Source organism: Dendropsophus ebraccatus, chromosome 10 (assembly GCF_027789765.1).
Source record: "Dendropsophus ebraccatus isolate aDenEbr1 chromosome 10, aDenEbr1.pat, whole genome shotgun sequence".
Taxonomy (NCBI): Eukaryota; Metazoa; Chordata; class Amphibia; order Anura; family Hylidae; genus Dendropsophus; species Dendropsophus ebraccatus.
The window spans coordinates 1,806,832-1,826,839 of NC_091463.1; the positions used below are offsets into that span (position 1 = coordinate 1,806,832).

General features: G+C 47.1%; 1 protein-coding gene across 2 annotated transcripts in view; it reads left to right on the forward strand.

Moving 5' to 3' along the window:
* PHF19 (PHD finger protein 19) overlaps positions 1 to 20,008 on the forward strand; it is a 137,140-nt gene that overhangs the window by 39,629 nt on the left and 77,503 nt on the right. Inside the window, exons 5-7 of one of the 2 annotated variants that reach the window (XM_069986054.1) lie at positions 7,539 to 7,639; positions 15,462 to 15,610; positions 18,269 to 18,364. In XM_069986054.1, coding sequence (XP_069842155.1) covers positions 7,539 to 7,639; positions 15,462 to 15,610; positions 18,269 to 18,364 — 346 coding nt within the window. Of the gene's footprint in view, positions 1 to 7,538; positions 7,640 to 15,461; positions 15,611 to 18,268; positions 18,365 to 20,008 lie in introns of those variants that run through there. The other variant, XM_069986055.1, reaches the window with a different exon arrangement.

Consider the following 20,008-nt stretch of genomic DNA (forward strand, 5'->3'; position numbering starts at 1 on the left):
CTTCTTCCTCCTGTAACATATATAAAGGTTTCCATTATGTCCCTCCCTTTCCCTTCTTCCCTCCTGTAACATATATAAAGGTTTCCATCATGTCCCTCCTTTCCCTTCTTCCTCCTGTAACATATATAAAGGTTTCCATCATGTCCTCCCTTTCCCTTCTTCCTCCTGTAACATATATAAAGGTTTCCATCTATCCTCCCTTTCCCTTCTTCCTCCTGTGACATATATAAAGGTTTCCATCATGTCCTCCCTTTCCCTTCTTCCTCCTTTAACATATATAAAGGTTTCCATCATGTCCTCCCTTTTCCTTCTTCCCTCCTGTAACATATATAAAGGTTTCCATCATGTCCTCCCTTTCCCTTCTTCCTCCTGTAACATATATAAAGGTTTCCATCATAACCCCCCTTTCCCTTCTTCCTCCTGTAACATATATAAAGGTTTCCATCATGTCCTCCCTTTCCCTTCTTCCTCCTGTAACATATATAAAGGTTTCCATCATGTCCTCCCTTTCCCTTCTTCCCCCTGTAACATATATAAAAGGTTTCCATCATGTCCTCCCTTTCCCTTCTTCCTCCTGTAACATATATAAAGGTTTCCATCATGTCCTCCCTTTCCCTTCTTCCTCCTGTAACATATATAAAGGGTTCCATTATGTCCCTCCCTTTCCCTTCTTCCCTCCTGTAACATATATAAAGGTTTCCATCATGTCCCTCCTTTCCCTTCTTCCTCCTGTAACATATATAAAGGTTTCCATCATGTCCTCCCTTTCCCTTCTTCCTCCTGTAACATATATAAAGGTTTCCATCTATCCTCCCTTTCCCTTCTTCCTCCTGTAACATATATAAAGGTTTCCATCATGTCCCCCCTCCTTTTCCCTTCTTCCTCCTGTAACATATATAAAGGTTTCCATCATGTCCTCCCTTTCCCTTCTTCCTCCTGTAACATATATAAAGGTTTCCATCATGTCCTCCCTTTCCCTTCTTCCTCCTGTAACATATATAAAGGTTTCCATCATGTCCTCCCTTTTCCTTCTTCCCTCCTGTAACATATATAAAGGTTTCCATCATGTCCCCCTTTCCCTTCTTCCTCCTATAACATATATAAAGGTTTCCATCATATCCTCCCTTTCCCTTCTTCCCCCTGTAACATATATAAAGGTTTCCATCATGTCCCTTTCCCTTCTTCCCCCTGTAACATATATAAAGGTTTCCATCATGTCCTCCCTTTCCCTTCTACCTCCTGTAACATATATAAAGGTTTCCATCATGTCCTCCCTTTCCCTTCTTCCTCCTGTAACATATATAAAGGTTTCCATCATGTCCCCCCTTTCCCTTCTTCCTCCTGTAACATATATAAAGGTTTCCATCATGTCCTCCCTTTCCCTTCTTCCTCCTATAACATATATAAAGGTTTCCATCATGTCCCCCCTTTCCCTTCTTCCCCCTGTAACATATATAAAGGGTTCCATTATGTCCCTCCCTTTCCCTTCTTCCCTCCTGTAACATATATAAAGGTTTCCATCATGTCCTCCCTTTCTCTTCTTCCTCCTGTAACATATATAAAGGTTTCCATCATGTCCCCCCTTTCCCTTCTTCCTCCTGTAACATATATAAAGGTTCCCATCATGTCCTCCCTTTCCCTTCTTCCTCCTGTAACATATATAAAGGTTTCCATCTATCCCCCCTTTCCCTTCTTCCTCCTGTAACATATAAAGGTTTCCATCATGTCCCTCCTTTCCCTTCTTCCTCCTGTAACATATATAAAGGTTTCCATCATGTCCTCCTTTCCCTTCTTCCTCCTGTAACATATATAAAGGTTTCCATCTATCCCCCCTTTCCCTTCTTCCCCCTGTAACATATATAAAGTTTTCCATCATGTCCCCCCTTTCCCTTCTTCCCCCTGTAACATATATAAAGGTTTCCATCATGTCCTCCCTTTCCCTTCTTCCTCCTGTAACATATATAAAGGTTTCCATCATGTCCCCTTTCCCTTCTTTCCTCCTGTAACATATATAAAGGTTTCCATCATGTCCCTCCTTTCCCTTCTTCCTCCTGTAACATATATAAAGGTTTCCATCATGTCCTCCCTCTCCCTTCTTCCTCCTGTAACATATATAAAGGTTTCCATCATGTCCCCTTTCCCTTCTTTCCTCCTGTAACATATATAAAGGTTTCCATCATGTCCTTCCGTTTCCCTTCTTCCTCCTGTAACATATATAAAGGTTTCCATCATGTCCCCCCTTTCTCTTCTTCCTCCTGTAACATATATAAAGGTTTCCATCATGTCCCCCCTTTCCCTTCTTTCTCCTGTAACATATATAAAGGTTTCCATCATGTCCTCCCTTTCCCTTCTTCCTCCTGTAACATATATAAAGGTTTCCATCATGTCCTCCTTTGCCTTCTTCCCTCCTGTAACACATATAAAGGTTCCATCATGTCCCCCCTTTCCCTTCTTCCCCCAGACTATACAGATACAAATCCATCAGTCTTTCCTGATATGTGTTATACCTCACACCCTCCACCATTTTTGTAGCCGTCTTTGGACCCGTTCTATTTTATCACTAACTTTCTGTAGGTGAGGTCTCCAGAACTGGTCACAGTATTCCAGATATGATGTCACTAGAGAGCTATATAGCGGGATCACAATCTCCTCTTCCTACTGGTTATATATCTAGCTATACAGCCCAGCTTATCTATCTACACACATATATATAAACAGCCAAGCATACCATTATATATACAGCCCAGCATACCATTATATATATACAGCACAGCATAACAGCATACTTGGATTTGCTTTCCTCACCGCCTGGTCGCGCTGGTGACTCACTGCCCCTAAATCCTTCTCCTCTGAAGACTTTGCCAATACAGAACTGATGATATGATACTGGATGGGGGAATATGGAGATGGAGGTGCATATTTTACATTTGGAAACATTGAGCTTCAATTTCCATGTTTTGGACCACTTATCTAGCAAAGCTAAATCATTTTCCATATTACTGACAACTCAAGGAATACCTCCTTACCTACAAACCTTCTCCTATGTCACTGTCCTTACCCACCAACCCTTCTCCTATGCCACTCTCCTTACCTACCAACCCTTCTCCTATGTCACTATCCTTACCCACCAACCCTTCTCCTATGCCACTCTCCTTACCCATCAATCCTTCTCCTATGTCACTATCCTTACCCACCAACCCTTCTCCTATGCCACTCTCCTTACCCATCAACCCTTCTCCTATGTCACTATCCTTATCTATCAATCCTTCTCCTATATCACTATCCTTACCTACCAACCCTTCTCCTATGTCACTATCCTTACCTACCAACCCTTCTCCTGTCACTATCCTTACCCACCAACCCTTCTCCTATGTCACTATCCTTACCTACCAACCCTTCTCCTATATCACTATCCTTACCTACCAACCCTTCTCCTATGTTACTATCCTTACCCACCAACCCTTCTCCTATGTTACTATCCTTACCCACCAACCCTTCTCCTATGTCACTATCCTTACCCACCAATCCTTCTCCTATGTCACTGTCCTTACCTACCAACCTTCTCCTATGTCACTATCCTTACCTACCATCCCTTCTCCTATATCACTATCCTTACCCACCAACCCTTCTCCTATGTCACTATCCTTACCTACCAACCCTTCTCCTATGTCACTATCCTTACCTACCAACCCTTCTCCTATGTCACTATCCTTATCTATCAATCGTTCTCCTATATCACTATCCTTACCTACCGACCCTTCTATGTCACTATCCTTACCTACCAACCCTTCTCCTATGTCACTATCCTTACCTACCAACCCTTCTATGTCACTATCCTTACCCACCAACCCTTCTCCTATGTCACTATCCTTACCCACCATATGAAGAAGAATCAGAGCGGCACTCCGTGTCAGCTGATGGTGCTCGAGGAAAGGAGCGTAGTCCCAAAACAGTATATCAGATGAAAATCCCAGCACTCACCATTTCCATCATATAATTTTATTCGGTTACATGACCATAACAGTGTGAACAGCAGAACGCGTTTCGGCCATATGCCTTTGTCAACTGCCTCAATTGACAAAGGCATATGGCCGAAACGCGTTCTGCTGTTCACACTGTTATGGTCATGTAACCGAATAAAATTATGTGATGCTGGAAATGGTGAGTGCCGGGATTTTCATTTGATATCCTTACCCACTAACCCTTCTCCTATGTCACTATTCTTACCACCAACCCTTCTCCTATATCACTAACCTTACCCACCAACCCTTCTCCTATGTCACTATCCTTACCTACCAACCCTTCTCCTATGTCACTATCCTTACCCACCAACCCTTCTCCTATGTCACTATTCTTACCTACCAACCCTTCTCCTATGTCACTATCCTTACCCACCAACCCTTCTCCTATGTCACTGTCCTTACCTGCCAACGCTTCTCCTGTGTCACTGTCCTTACCTACCTACCCTTCTCCTATATCACTATCCTTACCTACCAACCCTTCTCCTATGTCACTATCCTTACCTACCAACCCTTCTCCTATGCCACTATCCTTACCTACCAACCTTCTCCTATGCCACTATCCTTACCTACCAACCCTTCTCCTATGTCACTATTCTTACCCACCAACCCTTCTCCTATGTCACTATTCTTACCTACCAACCTTTCTCCTATGTCACTATCCTTACCCACCAACCCTTCTCCTATGTCACTATTCTTACCTACCAACCCTTCTCCTTTGTTACTATCCTTACCCACCAACCCTTCTCCTATGTCACTATCCTTACCTACTAACCCTTCTGCTATGTCACTATCCTTACCTACCAACCCTTCTTCTATGTCACTATCCTTACCTACTAACCCTTCTCCTATGTCACTATCCTTACCTACCAACCCTTCTCCTATGTCACTATCCTTACCTACTAACCCTTCTGCTATGTCACTATCCTTACCTACCAACCCTTCTCCTATGCCACTATCCTTACCTACCAACCCTTCTCCTATGTCACTATTCTTACCCACCAACCCTTCCTCTATGTCACTATCCTTACCCACCAACCCTTCTCCTATGTCACTATTCTTACCTACCAACCTTTCTCCTATGTCACTATCCTTACCCACCAACCCTTCTCCTATGTCACTATTCTTACCTACCAACCCTTCTCCTATGTCACTATCCTTACCCACCAACCCTTCTCCTTTGTTACTATCCTTACCTACCAACTCTTCTCCTAGGTCACTATCCTTACCCACCAACCCTTCTCCTATGTCACTATCCTTACCTACCAACCCTTCTCCTATGTCACTATCCTTACCTACCAACCCTTCTCCTATGTCACTATCCTTACCTACCAACCCTTCTCCTATATCACTATCCTTACCTACCAACCCTTCTCCTGTCACTATCTTTACCTACCAACCCTTCTCCTATATCACTATCCTTACCTACCGACCCTTCTCCTATGTCACTATCCTTACCTACCAACCCTTCTCCTATGTCACTATCCTTACCTACTAACCCTTCTGCTATGTCACTATCCTTACCTACCAACCCTTCTCCTATGCCACTATCCTTACCTACCAACCCTTCTCCTATGTCACTATTCTTACCCACCAACCCTTCCTCTATGTCACTATCCTTACCCACCAACCCTTCTCCTATGTCACTATTCTTACCTACCAACCTTTCTCCTATGTCACTATCCTTACCCACCAACCCTTCTCCTATGTCACTATTCTTACCTACCAACCCTTCTCCTATGTCACTATCCTTACCCACCAACCCTTCTCCTTTGTTACTATCCTTACCTACCAACTCTTCTCCTAGGTCACTATCCTTACCCACCAACCCTTCTCCTATGTCACTATCCTTACCTACCAACCCTTCTCCTATGTCACTATCCTTACCTACCAACCCTTCTCCTATGTCACTATCCTTACCTACCAACCCTTCTCCTATATCACTATCCTTACCTACCAACCCTTCTCCTGTCACTATCTTTACCTACCAACCCTTCTCCTATATCACTATCCTTACCTACCGACCCTTCTCCTATGTCACTATCCTTACCTACCAACCCTTCTCCTATGTCACTATCCTTACCTACCAACCCTTCTCCTATGTCACTATCCTTACCTACTAACCCTTCTCCTATGTCACTATCCTTACCTACCAACCCTTCTCCTATGTCACTATCCTTACCTACCAACCCTTCTCCTATATCACTATCCTTACCCACCAACCCTTCTCCTATATCACTATCCTTACCCACCAACCCTTCTCCTATGTCACTATCCTTACCCACCAACCCTTCTCCTATGTCACTATCCTTACCTAGCAACCCTTCTCCTATGTCACTATCCTTACCTACCAACCCTTCTCCTGTCACTATCCTTACCCACCAACCCTTCTCCTATGTCACTACCCTTACCCACCAACCCTTCTCCTATGTCACTATCCTTACCCACCAACCCTTCTCCTATGTCACTATCCTTACCCACCAACCCTTCTCCTATATCACTATCCTTACCCACCAACCCTTCTCCTATGTCACTATCCTTACCTAGCAACCCTTCTCCTATGTCACTATCCTTACCTACCAACCCTTCTCCTGTCACTATCCTTACCCACCAACCCTTCTCCTATGTCACTACCCTTACCTTCCAATCTTTCTCCTATGTCACTATCCTTACCTACCAAACCTTCTATGTCACTATCCTTACCTACCAAACCTTCTCCTATGTCACTATCCTTACCTACCAACCCTTCTCCTATGTCACTATCCTTACCTACCAACCCTTCTCCTATGTCACTATCCTTACCTACTAACCCTTCTCCTATGTCACTATCCTTACCTACCAACCCTTCTCCTATGTCACTATCCTTACCCACCAACCCTTCTCCTATGTCACTATCCTTACCTTCCAATCTTTCTCCTATGTCACTATCCTTACCTACCAACCCTTCTCCTATGTCACTATCCTTACCTTCCAATCTTTCTCCTATGTCACTATCCTTACCTACCAACCCTTCTCCTATGTCACTATCCTTACCCAACAACCCTTCTCCTATGTCACTATCCTTACCCACCAACCCTTCTCCTATGTCACTATCCTTATCTACCAACCCTTCTCCTATGTCACTATCCTTACCCACCAACCCTTCTCCTATGTCACTATCCTTACCTACCAACCCTTCTCCTATGTCACTATCCTTACCTACCAACCCTTCTCCTATGTCACTATCCTTACCCACCAACCCTTCTCCTATGTCACTATCCTTACCTACCAACCCTTCTCCTATGTCACTATCCTTACCTACCAACCCTTCTCCTGTCACTATCCTTACCCACCAAGCCTTCTCCTATGCCACTATCCTTTCCTACCAACCCTTCTCCTATGTTACTATCCTTACTATCGTGTACGACGTGGCTGCGGTCTTCGTGGACGACGTGGCCGCGGACTCTGTGTACGACGTGGCCGTGGACTCTTAGTGCTACTCTGCTCTACCTTCATGTGTCTTGTTTTTGCTGTTGTCAGGTTATCATCAGAAGTGTCACATCCCAGCGGTGGAGAGCGGAGAGAGCGGCATTCTGGAGCCCTGGTTTTGCAGACGCTGTATCTTTGTCCTTGCTGTCAGGGTAAGAGCACAGCATTATTGGTCGCCCACACAAGTTGCGGCAATTCATTAGGTGCAGCATTGTGTAATCTTTGTGGCACAGGACTAAAGGCCCTAGTGCACAGCGATTATCTGCTCAGTCAGGCGGAGTCGAGCAGATATCGTTCTGTGTGATAAATATAACGGTCAGCTGAAAAGCCATCGGCTGATCATTGTCATCATCCGCCTGCTGTGCTAATGAGATTATATATCTCACTGGCTTGAGGAAGGTCCGATTGAGTGGACTGAAATGTCACCCACTGCTCCGTATGTTTGTTATGCACTAAACCTTCCACATTGAGTTTTCACCCCATCGGAGTGCTGCAGTCGTATTACTATATATATATATATATATATATATATATATATATATATATATATATATAATAACACAGCCCTTCCTGCAGGGACATCACTACTGATATATACACAGCCCTTCCTGCACAGACATCACTAATATACAATGTGTGCAGAATGATCATGTTCATTCTTGAGCGCAGAGAGAGGAGACGCGCGAGCCTCCCATAGACTGTTATTATGACAGGGAGGCTGGCGGAATTCCGCCACTTCTGCACCGTGTGCACGGAGCCTTAGCTAAATGAGTATTTTGATTACATGTTATCCTAATCTAACCTGTATAGGCTTAAAAGCCACAACTACCAATTAAGTAAACCAGGTGATGTGCATCTCTGTAATGAGGAGGGGTGTGGTCTGATGACATCATCACCATATATAAGGTGTGCTTCATTATTAGGGAACTTCCTTTCCTTTGCCAAAATGGGTCAGAAGAGAGATGTGACAGACTCTGAAAAGTCAGAAATTGTGACATGTCTTGCAGAGGGATGCAGCAGTCTTAAAATTGCCAAACTTTTGAAGCGTGATCACCGAACAAACAAGCTTTTGCAAAATAATAAATAAATTGAAGCTGCCAAGATGCCATTAGCTGCCAGTCGCCATATTTGAGAGCTGCAACGTTACTGAGTGGGAAAAAGCACAAGGTGTCCGATACTCAGGGATATGGCCAAGGTAAGGAAGGCTAAAAAACAAGAAACATAAGATAAAATGTGAAGACTAGGCCAAGAAATACCTGAAGGCTGATTCTTCTAAGATTTTATGGACTGATGAAATGAGAGTGACTCTTGATGGGTCAGATCGATGGTCCGAGGCTGGATCAGTAAGAACTTTTTGGGTTGAGGATAGAGAGAAGATCAACTCCCAGACCTACTGCCAGTTTCTGGAAGACGCCTTCTTCAAGCAGTGCTACAGGAAGAAGTCAGTAACTGAAAGGATCTATGGATGGAAGGCCTATGGAGGTCATCCTAAACTGATCAGTAACTGACAGGATCTATGGATGGAAGGCCTATGGAGGTCATCCTAAACTGATCAGTAACTGACAGAATCTATGGATGGAAGCCTATGGAGGTCATCCTAAACTGATCAGTAACTGACAGGATCTATGGATGGAAGGCCTATGGAGGTCATCCTAAACTGATCAGTAACTGACAGGATCTATGGATGGAAGCCTATGAGGGTCAGCGTATACAGATCAGTAACTGACAGGATCTATGGATGGAAGCCTATGGAGGTCATCCTAAACTGATCAGTAACTGACAGAATCTATGGATGGAAGCCTATGGAGGTCATCCTAAACTGATCAGTAACTGACAGAATCTATGGATGGAAGGCCTATGGAGGTCATCCTAAACTGATCAGTAACTGACAGGATCTATGGATGGAAGGCCTATGAGGGTCAGCGTATACAGATCAGTAACTGACAGGATCTATGGATGGAAGGCTATGAGGGTCAGTGTATAAAGATCAGTAACTGACAGGATCTATGGATGGAAGCCGATGAGAGTCAGCATATACAGATCAGTAACTGACAGGATCTATGGATGGAAGGCCTATGAGGATCAGCGTATACAGATGACTGAAAGGATCTATGGATGGAAGCCTATGAGGGTCAGCGTATACAGATCAGTAACTGACAGAATCTATGGATGGAAGGCCTATGAGGGTCAGCGTATACAGATCAGTAACTGACAGGATCTATGGATGGAAGGCCTATGAGGGTCAGCGTATACAGATCAGTAACTGACAGAATCTATGGATGGAAACCTATGAGGGTCAGCGTATACAGATCAGTCACTGACAGGATCTATGGATGGAAGGCCTATGAGGGTCAGCGTATACAGATCAGTAACTGACAGGATCTATGGATGGAAGCCTATGAGGGTCAGCGTATACAGATCAGTAACTGACAGGATCTATGGATGGAAGCCTATGAGGGTCAGCGTATACAGATCAGTAACTGACAGGATCTATGGATGGAAGCCTATGCAGGTCATCCTAAACTCATCAGTAACTGACAGAATCTATGGATGGAAGGCCTATGAGGGTCAGCGTATACAGATCAGTAACTGACAGGATCTATGGATGGAAGGCTATGAGGGTCAGTGTATAAAGATCAGTAACTGACAGGATCTATGGATGGAAGCCGATGAGAGTCAGCATATACAGATCAGTAACTGACAGGATCTATGGATGGAAGGCCTATGAGGATCAGCGTATACAGATGACTGAAAGGATCTATGGATGGAAGCCTATGAGGGTCAGCGTATACAGATCAGTAACTGACAGAATCTATGGATGGAAGGCCTATGAGGGTCAGCGTATACAGATCAGTAACTGACAGGATCTATGGATGGAAGGCCTATGAGGGTCAGCGTATACAGATCAGTAACTGACAGAATCTATGGATGGAAACCTATGAGGGTCAGCGTATACAGATCAGTCACTGACAGGATCTATGGATGGAAGGCCTATGAGGGTCAGCGTATACAGATCAGTAACTGACAGGATGTATGGATGGAAGCCTATGAGGGTCAGCGTATACAGATCAGTAACTGACAGGATCTATGGATGGAAGCCTATGAGGGTCAGCGTATACAGATCAGTCACTGACAGGATCTATGGATGGAAGCCTATAAGGGTCAGCGTATACAGATCAGTAACTGACAGGATCTATGGATGGAAGCCTATGAGGGTCAACGTATAAAGATCAGTATCTGACAGGATCTATGGATGGAAGCCTATGAGGGTCAACGTATAAAGATCAGTATCTGACAGGATCTATGGATGGAAGCCTATGAGGGTCAACGTATAAAGATCAGTATCTGACAGGATCTATGGATGGAAGCCTATGAGGGTTAGTGTAAAGAAAGGTGGCTATATTGCCCACTGATTGGTTTTTGGTTTTGAATGTCAGAAATTTGTAGGTAACAGGTAACTTAGGAGGAGGATCTGTGTCTGTGCAGGTAACTTAGGAGGAGGATCTGTGTCTGTGCAGGTAACTTAGGAGGAGGATCTGTGTCTGTGCAGGTAACTTAGGAGGAGGATCTGTGTCTGTGCAGGTAACTTAGGAGGAGGATCTGTGTCTGTGCAGGTAACTTAGGAGGAGGATCTGTGTCTGTGCAGGTAACTTAGGAGGAGGATCTGTGTCTGTGCAGGTAACTTAGGAGGAGGATCTGTGTCTGTGCAGGTAACTTAGGAGGAGGATCTGTGTGTGCAGGTAACTTAGGAGGAGGATCTGTGTCTGTGCAGGTAACTTAGGAGGAGGATCTGTGTGTGCAGGTAACTTAGGAGGAGGATCTGTGTCTGTGCAGGTAACTTAGGAGGAGGATCTGTGTGTGCAGGTAACTTAGGAGGAGGATCTGTGTCTGTGCAGGTAACTTAGGAGGAGGATCTGTGTGTGCAGGTAACTTAGGAGGAGGATCTGTGTGTGCAGGTAACTTAGGAGGAGGATCTGTGTCTGTGCAGGTAACTTAGGAGGAGGATCTGTGTCTGTGCAGGTAACTTAGGAGGAGGATCTGTGTGTGCAGGTAACTTAGGAGGAGGATCTGTGTCTGTGCAGGTAACTTAGGAGGAGGATCTGTGTCTGTGCAGGTAACTTAGGAGGAGGATCTGTGTGTGCAGGTAACTTAGGAGGAGGATCTGTGTCTGTGCAGGTAACTTAGGAGGAGGATCTGTGTCTGTGCAGGTAACTTAGGAGGAGGATCTGTGTGTGCAGGTAACTTAGGAGGAGGATCTGTGTGTGCAGGTAACTTAGGAGGAGGATCTGTGTCTGTGCAGGTAACTTAGGAGGAGGATCTGTGTGTGCAGGTAACTTAGGAGGAGGATCTGTGTCTGTGCAGATAACTTAGGAGGAGGATCTGTGTCTGTGCAGATAACTTAGGAGGAGGATCTGTGTCTGTGCAGATAATTCAGGAGGAGGATCTGTGTGTGCAGGTAACTTAGGAGAAGGATCTAAGTTATCTGCACACACACAGATCCTCCTCCTAAGTTACCTGCACACACACAGATCCTCCTCCTGAGTTACCTGCACACACACAGATCCTCCTCCTAAAGCCCCTATTCCACGGGGCGATGCAGTGGCGCGAACGTTTGCTCCTCAATCCCCGCTTACTGTCACAGCTATTCCACGCGGCGGCAGCGAGCGGTGAGTGTGGAAGGGGCCATGGGGAGGTGCGAGGGGCTGCCCGGGTGATCACTAGATCGTCCTGGCAGCCCATAGAGGATGGCTGCGGTCTGCTCCCGCCGCTCCTATTCCCATGTAGTGACGGCAGCAGATCGCTGCTATCACAGTCGCTTGTTTTTCAACATGTCTGAAAAACAAGCGACGCAACGATCAGCCGACATGAACAATGTCGGCTGATCGTTACCTTCCATCCCACAGGACGATTATCGTTCCGTGGAATAGGGCCTTAAGTTACCTGCACAGACAGATCTCCTCCTAAGTTACCTGCACAGACAGATCTCCTCCTAAGTTACCTGCACAGACACATTTCTCCTCCTAAGTTACCTTTACAGACACAGATCCTCCTCCTAAGTTACCTGCACAGACACAGATCCTCCTCCTAAAAGAGTCGAATCTGACAAACTCCGCTCCAACCTCCAAACATATTTAAGCTTTGATATTTATGAGTCTTTTGGGTAATTGAGAACATAGTTGTTGTTGTTGTTCAATAATAAAAAGAATCTTCTCACAACTTGCCTAATAATTCTGCACACAGTGTATATACAGCTCTTCCTGCATGGACATCACTAATGATAAATATACACAGCCCTTCCTGCATGGACATCACTCAAAAATTGTGTGTGTCTGTGTGTGTGTCTGTGTATGTATATAGCTGTTGTGTTACTAAAAGATGACCAAGAGATGTCGCTATAGTGTGTAACTAAGGTTTAGAAGCTGCGCAGCTGAAGTATACTAAAGGGTCATTGTTTCTGTATGTACCAGATTCTGTTGTCCAGTAAGATTTGTCCTTCTGCCCAATTCTCTCTTTTCTATTCTGTTTCTCTATTGTACTCTTTCCACCCAACCACAGCGCAGCACACTCGCTGGTTAGGAAGTTAGTCCCTTGGGTGAGGGGGAGTCTTAGCTGAGCTTTGGAGGAGAAAGGACGCAGAAAAACTTTGCTTCGGGTGGAGCAAAGTTACGTGAAGTCGATGAACTCCATCTCGCAATGTGGGTGTACTTAGAAAATCCTAACCATTTCGCTCAACCCAGGTAACAGGGTCTGGGGCCTGTGACACCCATTGGTACGGTTCAGCCAAAGCTAGTGGGCAGAAGGTGGTGTGAAGACTATAGGAAAGGTCAAGCCGCAGGCACAGGTTGTTTCTTCTCCTTCTCCGGAAAGGACCTGGCGCTTACTGTCCTCAGTCTGTGACCAACAATCTTGGCTTCCCACTTCCTGGGGTGTTCACTGTCGTCATAGAGGACCAACGGGAAGTTCAGTCTCAAACCACCTTCAACATGGCCATCTCTCGTTCGGCCGCTGAGGCCGGGGTTGCATCCACCGTCGCCCCTTGGCTGCGATGAGGCACCCTAACCCGCACAGCCACGAAGACGACCCGCTAAGGTTTGGACCACTCACCCCTGCTGCCTCCCTCCAGGATGCTTAAAAGGGTGTCCCCCAAAAGGGATACTGAAGAGGACGCTATGCTGCTCTGTTGAGCCATGTTGACTCCTACAAGTTCTTGTGTGTCCCTAGTTTGCAATGTCCTAGTTTAAGATCCAGAACCCGGCCTAGCCGTGATCCCCTTCCCTTGTTTCCCCTTTCTTGTGAGGAAGGTGCCTCACTATTGCTCTTGTTGCCAAAAAAAAAAAGGGACGCATCACAGCACTACTCAGAGTGCATATGGACAGATGCATCCAGTTCACCAAAAGAGTTTTATGAAAAGTTTTATGTGTATATATGCTCTTAAAAGCATTTTTGCTAAAACTATGCTTAATAATCCATGCTGTGCCTTTATTAACGTCCAGCCTTTTCCTCAAGGTGTTACGCCGTCTTTTCTCAAGTGGGGGAGTATGTGGTGTCCCACTGTGGGTGTTGCTATTCTTTACACCCGTCTTAAAAGTCTGTACTTATCTTTGATTTCACTATAGCTGTTTTGTTATTAAAAGATGATCACTAGATGTCACTATATTGTGTAACTAAGGTTAAGAACAGGGTTGTCAAACTCAGGCCCTTTAGCTGTTCCAAAACTGCAAGTCCTATCATGCCTGGATAGCCAAAGCTTTAGCTGTCCAGGCATGATGGGAATTGTAGTTTTGGAACAGCTGGAGGGCCTGAGTTTGACATGTCTGGTTTAGAAGCTGCACAGCTGAAGTATACTAAAGGGTTATTGTTTGTGTATGTACCAGATTCTGTCCAGTAGGATTTGTTCTTTCTTCTGCCATTCCCTCTCTTTTCTATCCTGTTTCTCTATTGAACTCTTTCCACCTAACCACAGCGCAGCACACTTGCTGGTTAGGAAGTTAGTCTCTTGGGTGAGGGGGAGTCTTAGCTGAGCTTTGGAGGAGAAAGGCCGCAGCTCATATAGGTCTTCTCAGTGCTTGAACCTAGGCCCTAGCCCCCTGCCAGGTCCCCGCTACGAGTTAAGTTCTTAGTTAGTACCCCGTATGGGGGTATATATACAGCCCTTCCTGCACGATCATTATGCCATGTAATGAGCTAGATTCTGCAGCCCCATCCAGCCGGGTCTTCTGCGTTATATATTAATCACCAGTATACCCTTCCCCTAGATCACTGATGTAATCTGTGGCCGTCAGGAAGGTGATGTCTCGCTGCTCCATATTGTCAGCTGGCCGTGCCAGGGTCTGTGCTGAATCCACACAGCTCCATTCAGTTACCACTCATGACTCCAAGTGGTAACATATTTAGCTGGAGTCCAAGTGCCTGCGTAGCTGACTGACCAAGGTCCGCAATGGGAGACCACTGGGGAGCACAACACCTGGGGTGTCTGGTAGGAAGACACTGCACATTGGAGGGGGGTCCCTATAGTTATGCTTCACCTTCATTTTTAGCTGGGCCTAGAATGAGCGGCACTGCAGGCTGATACATTGTAACTTCACTGACACATTGCTGCAAACTACCAGGACAGGAAGTGTAGCTGCTGCTTAGCTCATACAGGGTTAGCTGGGCTGATATACTACAACTCCCAGCATGCCCTGACACCCTGTGACTGCACCTGCAGCAGATAGAACCCCGCCTCCAAGCTGCTGCAGGAATACAACTTCCAGCATGCCCTGACACCCTGTGGCTGCACCAGATAGAACCCCACCCTCCAGCTGCTGCAGGAATACAACCTACAGCATGCCCTGACACCCTGTGACTGCACCTGCAGCAGATAGAACCCCGCCCTACAGCTGCTGCAGGACTACAACTCCCAGCATGCAGCTGTTGAGGCTGAGTGACTGGGATGGAGATGATTGCTATCATTAGAATTTGTCTGTTTTGCAGAAAGGAGGCGCCTTAAAGAAGGGAGCGATCGCAAAGACCCTGCAGGCGGTGAAGATGTTCCTGACGTACTGTCCTGAGGACCTGGACTGGGACTCTGCACACAGAACTAACCAGCAGCAATGTTACTGTTACTGCGGGGGCCCCGGCGAGTAAGACAAGCCCCCCCACCCTGCACACCCCTCCTGGAATCTCTGCAAGTCTCCTCCTATGTACTCCATACACCTGTACCAGACTCCATACACCTGTACCAGACTCCATACACCTGTACCAGACTCCATACACCTGTACCAGACTCCATACACCTGTACCAGACTCCATACACCTGTACCGGACTCCATACACCTGTACCGGACTCCATACACCTATACCGGACTCCATACACCTATACCGGTCTCCATACACCTTACACCATACTCTATATACCTATACCGGTGGGACATGGGGATCAGTGACTGATCACAGGGTTCTGTTCCCGAGGTTGTGGGAGCTACAACCGCTGGGACATGGGGATCAAGAACCTAGCAGAGTGCAGTGAAGTTTTCAGCTTATCGCTTTTACCTACTCACTGTTGTATACTCCTGTCTTAGTTATCAGGAGAGAGGATGGCCGCCCAGTGTTGGGTATCCCTTTAGTCCTGATTCACCTCAGCCTCCTTTAGATGTTGTTAGCCAGACATGGAGGACCTGAAGCAATTGTAGAAAATATAAAATAAAATCATCTGTGCTCTCATAGCCCTAAGCCAGGCCCTGAAGGAAAACCTCAGCAGGAGCTCTGTGTAGTGTAGTCCTTTCCCATAGAGAATTCTAACTGAACTCAAGTGATTTCCCTCAGGGGAACAAACTCCTCCTGATTCGCCCAACACAGACTGAAATGACCTTTTACTGTGCAGGGATTGGCCAGATCACCTGAGGCACCTAGCTCAGGGATTGGACAGTAATAATCACCTCATACACAAGCGACGGTTAGTAGTTAACCCTTGCCTTAGGGGCCTATTCCACGGAGCGATAATCAGCCAAACCGGCCCGATTCAGTTGATTATCGCTCAGTGGAATAGAGACAACGATCAGCCTATGATCGTGTCATCGGCTGATCGTTTATTTAGGTTCAGACCTAAAATCATTGTTCGCCACCAGCGCATTGCTACGGTGGAATAGCGGTGCGCAGCGGCTACCGACGATTTCAGCAGCATCATACATTACCTGTCTAGGCGCAGGTCTGCTCCTTCTTCCTCCCCGGGTCCCGCACCACAGCAGCTTCAGAGCGGAGCTGTCTGAACTGGCAGACCGTTTAGCCAATCACTGGCCAGTACCGCCGCGGCTAGTGATTGGCTGAGTCTGTCAGTTCAGACAGGCCGCTCCGAGGCTGCTGCGGCGCGGGACCCGGGGAGGAAGAAGGAGAAGACCTGCAGCCCTCGCTTAACGATCATCGGGGCTGAATAGGCCCAGTAAACGAGCGCCGATCTAGCAGATCGGCACTTGTTTATATCGTTGATCGGGCCCTGGTCAGCCTGTGGAATAGGACCCTTACAGTTGAGCCTACAATTCACTTCTAGTGGAAATAAATAAATACTGCAGGCACAAGTAATAAATACAGGTAATAAATAGGGAATATGTTTCATAGTGTAGAGAATTACAGGTGGACAGGAAACCTCAAATACCACACCCACTCTGGGACACTGCACGTATACCTTACACCGGACTCCAGACATAACTGACAGCTAAACAATGGTTTGCCCACCAGTTATTGAAGGTGTATGGCTGCTGTAACCCACCACTGGGGATGGGCTCGGCTGTTAGTATAACGTGTATGGGGGTCTCCTGAGACTCCAGCATGATGGAATTTTACTGACGACTCCTCTGTTCTTAGAGAGATAAGGCCCTATTACACTAAATGATTATCGGCTGATAATCGACCTGTGTAATAGAAGGCAACGGTCGGCCGACATGAACGCTCTCAGCTGATCGCTTGATCGCTGCAGTTGTTTGTCTTTTAACATGTTGAAAGGCAAACGACTATGATAGTAGTGATCTGCTGCCATCGCCCCGTGGCATAGGAGGCAGCAGACCGCCGCTTTCTCCTATGGGCTGCCCAAACGATCTAGCTATCACCCAGGGCAGCCCTCCGCACCTCCCTGCGCCCCCCCCCCCCCCTTGCACTCACCCGCTAGCTGCAAACGTGTGTAATAGCGGCAGTAGCGAGCAGGGAACGAGGAGCAAACGAGCGCTGACAGCTCCTCTAGTCACCCCGTGTAATATGGGCTATAGACAGTTCTAGCAGTGGCTTGTTCCCCCTCCCCATAGAGAACATAAGGAAGTGTGGCCGTTCTGTGGGTGAGGAGGAGGGGAGAGATCATTTAGCTGATGGATGTGTATGAGTGCGGGGGGCCTGGCTGGTGGCCTTACAGCTCTGTACATTGGGCAGCGGCAAGTCCTGGTGTTCCAGCTTCTCCTACTGGATGGTCCATGCCCAGAGACTGGATACAAGGGATTAGTCCACCCCAACATGTAACCTGTTTAGCTGATGAGAAGTCATACATTGGTACCTGACATAGACTTATTGGGAACACTGGGCAGCTGTCCTATTGGTTGTTACCTTGTCTTCTGGAAAAGAACAAGTCTTACATATTGCTGGTTGGTGTTAAATGTGGAAAAAAGGGTAATTGGTAAAAAACATCCAGTCTTCAGATTGTGTAGTCAGTGTAGAACATTTCCCGGGACACCATTATAATCTATAACACACCATTACACATCGTCTTGTGCTATCATTGTCTGGTTTCACCATTGACCATGTCTGTCTCCTTGTCTCAGGTGGTATCTGAAGATGATCCAGTGTTGTCAGTGTCGGCAGTGGTTCCACGAGGCTTGTATCCAGTGCCTGAATGAGCCCATGCTGTTTGGAGACAGGTAGAGTCGTGCCTCCATATCCCTCTACCTCCAGGCCTCCTGCCATGTGGGAATTGGCGCGTTTATTTACTGAGTCTCTGAGCTGTTAACGCTGGGCGGGCCGGCAGGTGTCGACAGGCAGTAAATGGTGCGGTACTGACAGCTTATCAAGAGCAGAAGAGTGGAAACAACTTGCTCCCTTCTGTGGGGGTCCGGACATGTAGATGGGTTACTATAGTGTAGAGCGGACACTCGCCCCCCAATCCTCGTACACAGGTTACAGTGTTCCTACAGCAACCACCAATCCCCAGCGGTTGTATCTCCCGCCACTTCGAGAACAGAACCCTGTGATCAGTCACTGATCCCCATATCCCAGCCGTTGTATCTCCCACCACCTCGAGAACAGAACCCTGTGATCAGTCACCGATCCCCATGTCCCAGCCGTTGTATCTCCCGCCACCTCGAGAACAGAACCCTGTGATCAGTCACTGATCCCCATGTCCAAGCGGTTGTATCTCCCGCCACCTCGAGAACAGAACCCTGTGATCAGTCACCGATCCCCATGTCCCAGCAGTTGTATCTCCCGCCACCTCGAGAACAGAACCCTGTGATCAGTCACCGATCCCCATGTCCCAGCGGTTGTATCTCCCGCCACCTCGAGAACAGAACCCTGTGATCAGTCACCGATCCCCATGTCCCAGCAGTTGTATCTCCCGCCACCTCGAGAACAGAACCCTGTGATCAGTCACCGATCCCCATGTCCCAGCGGTTGTATCTCCCGCCACCTCGAGAACAGAACCCTGTGATCAGTCACCGATCCCCATGTCCCAGCAGTTGTATCTCCCGCCACCTCGAGAACAGAACCCTGTGATCAGTCACCGATCCCCATGTCCCAGCAGTTGTATCTCCCGCCACCTCGAGAACAGAACCTTGTGATCAGTCACCGATCCCCATGTCCCAGCGGTTGTATCTCCCGCCACCTCGAGAACAGAACCCTGTGATCAGTCACTGATCCCCATGTCCCATCAGTTGTATCTCCCACCACCTCGAGAACAGAACCCTGTGATCAGTCACTGATCCCCATGTCCCAGCCGTTGTATCTCCCGCCACCTCGAGAACAGAACCCTGTGATCAGTCACTGATCAGGCCTATGTGTGTCCTTTTGTAGTATCATGTGTATACAGACCCCCGGGGGGCCATACTGCTGGGGATATCATGTGTACAGACCCCCGGGGGCCATACTGCTGGGGATATCATGTGTATACAGACCCCCGGGGGGCCATACTGCTGGGGATAATGTGTATACAGACCCCGGGGGGCCATACTGCTGGGGATAACGTGTATACAGACCCCCGGGGGGCCATACTGCTGGGGATATCATGTGTATACAGACCCCCGGGGGCCATACTGCTGGGGATATAATGTGTACAGACCCCCGGGGGGCCATACTGCTGGGGATATCATGTGTATACAGACCCCCGGGGGGCCATACTGCTGGGGATATCATGTGTATACAGACCCCCGGGGGGCCATACTGCTGGGGATAATGTGTATACAGACCCCGAGGGGCCATACTGCTGGGGATAACGTGTATACAGACCCCCGGGGGGCCATACTGCTGGGGATATCATGTGTATACAGACCCCCGGGGGGCCATACTGCTGG